Raw genomic sequence first — 6,000 nt, 5'->3', positions numbered from 1 at the left:
CACAGCTGCAGGCAGCACAGACATGGGCAGGGAGAAGGAGCTCCTACCAGATATGCCAGGGATGGGATTTAGGATCCCTCCTACCATCCCCTGCAGTGCAGACACATTTCCCAGTGCAACCCCTGGTCTCCTCTCCTCCCCAGCAGACCCTCTGCCCCAAAGCCATGGGCTCCAGGTCACGAGTCTCCACCTCAGCAGCTGGACCTCCAGGTGAAGGGTTCCTGCAACGGGGTACACAAAAAAGGTGCTAAAAGTACTTGCTCTACAGTTTTGTTATGTGAGTGGCAGCAGCACAGTCGGGTCAGGAGAAGGTTCCACAGCATGCCCGTCTGCCTTTCTGTCCTTGCTTTATTTTCTGGTAGCACTGCAGTGTTCTACCCTGTTTCTCCACCTGTCCCTGGTGCTTGTGCTCTCTGGGGTTGGGGTGCGAGTGCGGATCAGTTTTTGTTCTGACATCAACACAGGGGGTCTTGACCCAGAGGTGTGTTCGTAGTATATAGATGCCCAAGCTGCATTTTAACCTGTGTTAAATTGTTATTCAGACTTAGTAGAAAGAGAGAATGAGCGGAAACATCTCTCCATCAGGAAGAGGGTTTTCCATCAGAAACAGCATGTTTATTTTCCCCAGAGAATTTTCCCCTAACTTGTCACTGTCTTTCCTCCTTGCACAGGTCCTCATGCCCACAGGCAGCCAATGTCCAATAGCAGCTCCATCACCCAGTTCCTCCTCCTGCCGTTCGCAGACACACGGGAGCTGCAGCTCTTGAACTTCTGGCTCTTCCTGGGCATCTACCTGGCTGCCCTCCTGGGCAACAGCCGCATCATCACCACCATAGCCTGGGACCAGCACCTGCACACCCCCATGTACTTCTTCCTGCTCAACCTCGCCCTCCTCGACCTGGGCTCCATCTCCACCATTCTCCCCAAGTCCATGGCCAACTCTCTGTGGGATTCCAGGGCCATCTCATACTTGGGATGTGCGACACAGCTCTTCTTGTTTCTCTTCTTGATCACAGCGGAGTATTGTCTCCTCACTGTCATGTCGTACGACCGCTACATTGCCATCTGCAAACCCCTGCACTACGGGACCCTCCTGGGCAGCAGAGCTTGTGTCCACATGGCAGCAGCTGCCTGGGCCACTGGGTTTCTCAATGCTCTGCTGCAAACGGCCAATACATTTTCACTGCCCCTGTGCAAGGGCAATGCCCTGGGCCAGTTCTTCTGTGAAATGCCCCAGATCCTCAAGTTCTCCTGCTCACACTCCTACCTCAGGGAACTTGGGCTTATTGTGGTCAGTGCCTGTTTAGGATTTGGCTGTTTTGTGTTCATTGTAGTGTCCTATGTGCAGATCCTGAGGGCCGTGCTGAGGATCCCCTCTGAGCAGGGACGGCACAAAGCCTTTTCCACCTGCCTCCCTCACCTGGCCATGGTCTCCCTGTTCCTCAGCACTGCCATGTTTGCCTACCTGAAACCCTCATCCATCTCCTCCCCATCTCTGGACCTGGTGGTGTCTGTTCTGTACTCGGTGGTACCTCCAGCAGTGAACCCCCTCATCTACAGCATGAGGAACCAGGAGCTCAAGGATGCCATAAGGAAACTAAAGATTGTTTGCTTTCCAAAAGCAGTCATGAGCTGACCTCTTTCTTCTGCATGTTACTTGTAATATAACTCATAAACAGCTCATCCTGAGTTTTGTAGGGTTTTTTTTGTTTCCTTTGGTTTTAGATTTTCTTGGTTTTATTAATGCTGTCCACAAGCAAAATAATTTATCATCTTATGTCTATGTCCATATCTACCTGTCTTATGTGACCCATAATCTGTGTAAATGCAGAGCTGTACTCTCTGTGTGTTTAAATGAAATAAAGGACCCGGCACTGCCTTCTTTGCCCAGAATCCTCTCTCTGGGATCTCTGGGGCTGCAGGAGCCATTTCTGTGTGCTGAGAGAGAGTGAGCAGGAGCCACCCTGAGCTGGGTCTTCCTCCCACCCTGACCAGCATGCACCTGCGGACTCACCCCATGGCCCTGGGCACCACAGCCCACTTGCTCTGCAGAGCAGCACCGCCAGGTCACAGCTGTATGGAGCGTGGGAAGGGGGGCAGGAACAGCTGGCCAGGTCAGCATAGCTCAGCTCTCTTGGGAAAGGGCTCTGTGGGGAGACGGGATGTTCCAGGAGAAGAGTGGGGCACTGTATGTGTACAGGAAAGACATGGAAAGAGAAACCCTTTGCTGCAGGTGGCAGCTTGGGGCAGGTGGCCCTGGCACTGTGGCCACAGGACCTTCCTGAGGATCCCCTAGGCCAAATGTCTCATGCTGTCCTGGGGAGCCAGTCTGGACCTGGGTCTGCAAGCTGCCTGTGCTGGAGACCCACTCAGCTTGCCGGCTGGATGGACATTCTCACTGTCCTTCATTCTCACTGGTCCCCACTGCTCTGGGACCAGTTCCAGTTCCCGTGTGGCTGCTCTGCGGGCTGGGCTGGGGAGAGGGCAGGGGGTGGCACAATTCAGGAGGGGGTGGGAGGGCTGAACTGGCAAATGCCCCAGAGAAGAAAATACCAGTGAAGGGCTGAAGTGTGTGAGTGTGCAGGGCTGGCACACAGCAGGGTCCTCTCCCAGCCAGGCCTCCCGGGAGAGCCCTGAAGCACCAGCAGAGCAGGGGCTGCTGTGTGCCCATGTTCATGGGACAATCTGGGGAAACTGGCCCAGCACAGTCACCACAGACCAGCCCCTCAAAACCACCATTTCCAGCACTGGCCCTTCACCCCAGCTGAGAGAGGTTGTTCATCCCTCAACACAAGCACACTGAATGAGTAAGTCACAAGCCAATGTTTCCACTGTATGGATGAGATATGAAATGGATATCATGCACATGAGGTGAGATGAACCCGACTCAGTACAAACACCATCAGCTATTCTTGCATGTTCCATGAAGGCCTGAATGCAGCACTAGGATGTGCTGCCTTGAACTGAGGTCCCCATGTCCATTCCTCATGACGTGGGACATGAGGATGGCCATGCCTAAGGATCTGGACATGCTGGATCATGTGACTGAGGCCTGTTGTGTGAGGCTTAACAAAGCCAAGTGCTGGGTCCTGCACTTGGGTCACAACAACCCCAGGCAGCACTAGAGGCTCAGGGAGGAGTGGCTGTAAAGCTGCCTGGTGGAAAGGGATGTGCGGGTGTTGATCGATAGCTGCCTGAATATGAGCCAGACTGTTTCCAGGTGGCCAGAAAGGCCACCAGCATCCTGGCTTGTATCAGGAATAGTGTGGCCAGCAGGACTAGAGAAGGGATATTGCCAATGCTCTCAGCATTTGCACCAGGGGAGATATAGATCAGATATTAGGAAAAAAATATTTCCTGGAAAGCGTTGTCAGGCATTGGAACAGGCTGCCCAGGGAAATGGGGGAGTCACCACCCCTGGAGGGGTTTAAAGGTGTTTAGACAAGGTTCTCAGGGACATAGTTTAGTGCGAGAGCTGGGTTATGGTTGGACTCAATGATCCCAAGGCTCTCTTCCTATCAGAGTATTCTATGATTCTATGATTCTGCCTCAGATGAGAGTCCACAAAGCCAACTCAGTTATGGACACCTGGCACAACCCTGACATTTGTGTGCGTGACTCTGGGAACAAACCCCACTGACCCAGTGAGATTCACCTCAGTTGCCCTGTGATTCTGGATTGTGTTTTCAAAATGACAGTGCAATCAAGGAGGTCCTGGCATCCATCAAACCCATCTTCAAGAAAGGCAGGAAGGAGAATGGGGAGAATCACAGGCTGCTCAGCGTGTCTCTGTCCCTGGGAAGGTGATGGGACAAGTCCTCCTGCAGCCATCTGCAGGCACTTGGAGGACAAGAAAGACTTGTGAACCAAAATGGGCGAGGGAAAGACAGGCATGTTGTGTGTATGAAATCGTGCCAGGCCTTGGACATGGTCTCCAGTGGTGTCCTTCTAGACGGATTGATGCTGTTTGGGCTGAAGAAGTGGATGCTTGGTGGGAAGTTCACTGAAACATCAAGCCCAAATATCATCTGGGATGCAGTGTCCTCTGTGCAGTTAGTGTGTCATCCCCCAGTGAGCAGCATTTGGGCCAAAACTGCTGAAGGTCTTTATTCTCCCTTCTGTGCTGTGATGGAGATGATGCAAAGCTGAGCAAAGACCTTGAAGAACCTCACCTGGTCACCTGCTTTGGGAAGGAGAGTGAAGCAAGAAGATGTTTGGGGTTCTCTTCAAACCCACTGACTCTATGATTCAAAGATTCTTTCCCAGGACACGTTTTTGAATTGAGAATATTTGCAGAAAAAAAAAAAAAAAAAAAAAAAGAGGCAGAAGAGGAGATAGAAATGATGTCAACATAAAAACAACAGTTACTGCAAAGAAAGCTTCTCCACTCAAACATTTAGAGGGAAATGCATTTGTTTAATTTGATACAACAAGCACACTATTATCTGGTCAGGCCCTGGGATATGGGGAGGTGGATGGATGGGTTCGGTGTTATGAGGTCAGCTGAGTCTCAGACACTCATAATCCAGGCGGAATCATGTGGCTGTGAAGGGACAGTGGGGTCAGTTCTGTGTCCGGAGGTGACAGCCCAGCAGCAGGGACATGGCTGGGAAAGAACCTCTGCCCAAGGGCCCACAGGTCTTACCCAGGAAGAGAGACGGGTTGTCATGTCCATCCCACCTGAGAACATGATGGGACATGGTCAGAGACATGGTTGTTTCTGTCAGAGAAGCTGAAAGGATAGCAGCACTCATGGGATTTAGGAGATCATGGTGAGGTGACTTCTCTCTGGTCAGGTAAAAGACCACAAGAAGCCTAATGGGTTGGGTTCCCTGCATGAAGGGCAGTTTATGAGATGGTCGAGCTTTTCTTGATAGTGGGAAGAAGCAGGAAAGAGAAAAAAAAAAGTCTACTTGGAAGGTGAGGAGTGAATATGAGGAGGAAGAAATGTCACTGGAAGGGCAGTGCTGTGAGGCAAGAGGTAACCCAGAGGGAGCTGGATCAGCCCATGGTTTGTGTTCCAAAGAGCAGCCGGTGAGGGTGCAGATACAGCAGTGAAGGTGCAGAAATGCTGGGGTGAGAGCAGGTGGGGAAGCGAGATGGGTGTCTGCAGCCTGCAGGGAGAGAGGCTGGAGGTCATGGCTCCTCCTTTCTGCTTCAGAAAGGAAACCAAGGGTTTTCTCACCATCAGAGCTGAAGAAAAGACTCAAAGGAGACCTCATGGTGGCCACAGCTTCCTCACAAGGGGAGAAGGAAGGGAAGGCACTGATCTCTCTGGTGACTAGTGAAGGAGCCCAAGGGAATGGCAGAAGACGTGTCAGCGAAGGGTCAGGTTGGACATGAGGAAAAGGTTCTTCCCCCAGAGGTGCTGGACACTGAACAGGCTCCCCAGGGAGGTGTCACGGCCCCAACCTCACATTGTTCAACAAGAGACTGGACAACGTTCTGAGACACACGGTGTGACCTGTGGGGTGTCCTGTGCAGGGACAGGAGTTGGACTCCATGATCCTTGTGGGTCGTTCCAACTCAGAACATTCTGTGATTCTATGAAACACTAGGTCAAAAGTCCATGTTTTCATTGTGCAGATGAGTTGTAAACACACACATCATGTGCATGTCCACTGTGTGCATGTGGTGAGATGAACCCAAGGGAGCACAAATGCCATCAGCTATTCCTTGGGGTTCCATAAAGGTCAGTGGGACAGAGTTGGTGTTCAGGACTCTCTTCCAATCTGCATTATTGCAGGATTCCTTGAATCTTTTCCTTGGAGAGCTCTTTCATGTCAGAATAGAAAGGGGAAGGAAAAAAAAAGGGAGAAGTAGAGATGTAAAATGCCCCAGAGTAAATACAGCAGCTCCTCTGAGGAACGTTTCTCCACTCAAACCCTTGATAGGAAATCTATCAGATACATTTGATGAAAGCAGCTCAGTTTGATCTGCTCACACACTGGACCACAAGGAGGGTGATGGTGGGTACGATGTCGTGTGGTCACTTGTGTC

General features: G+C 51.4%; 1 protein-coding gene across 1 annotated transcript; it reads left to right on the top strand.

Annotated features, from left to right (window-relative positions):
• Positions 1-694: 694 nt before the first annotated feature.
• Positions 695-1,636, top strand: LOC308050695 (olfactory receptor 14A16-like; the record flags this gene model as incomplete). The annotated part of the gene is made up of 1 exon (XM_080360846.1): positions 695-1,636. The coding sequence occupies one exon, from the start codon at positions 695-697 to the stop codon at positions 1,634-1,636; it is 942 nt and encodes a 313-aa protein (XP_080216972.1).
• Between the last annotated feature and the right edge of the window lie 4,364 nt (positions 1,637-6,000).

The sequence above is a fragment of the Nesoenas mayeri genome, assembly GCF_963082525.1.
Source record: "Nesoenas mayeri genome assembly, chromosome: 29".
NCBI classification, from domain to species: domain Eukaryota; kingdom Metazoa; phylum Chordata; class Aves; order Columbiformes; family Columbidae; genus Nesoenas; species Nesoenas mayeri.
The sequence above is the reverse complement of the archived record's forward strand: the minus strand, read 5'-3'. Positions and strand labels throughout refer to the sequence as shown.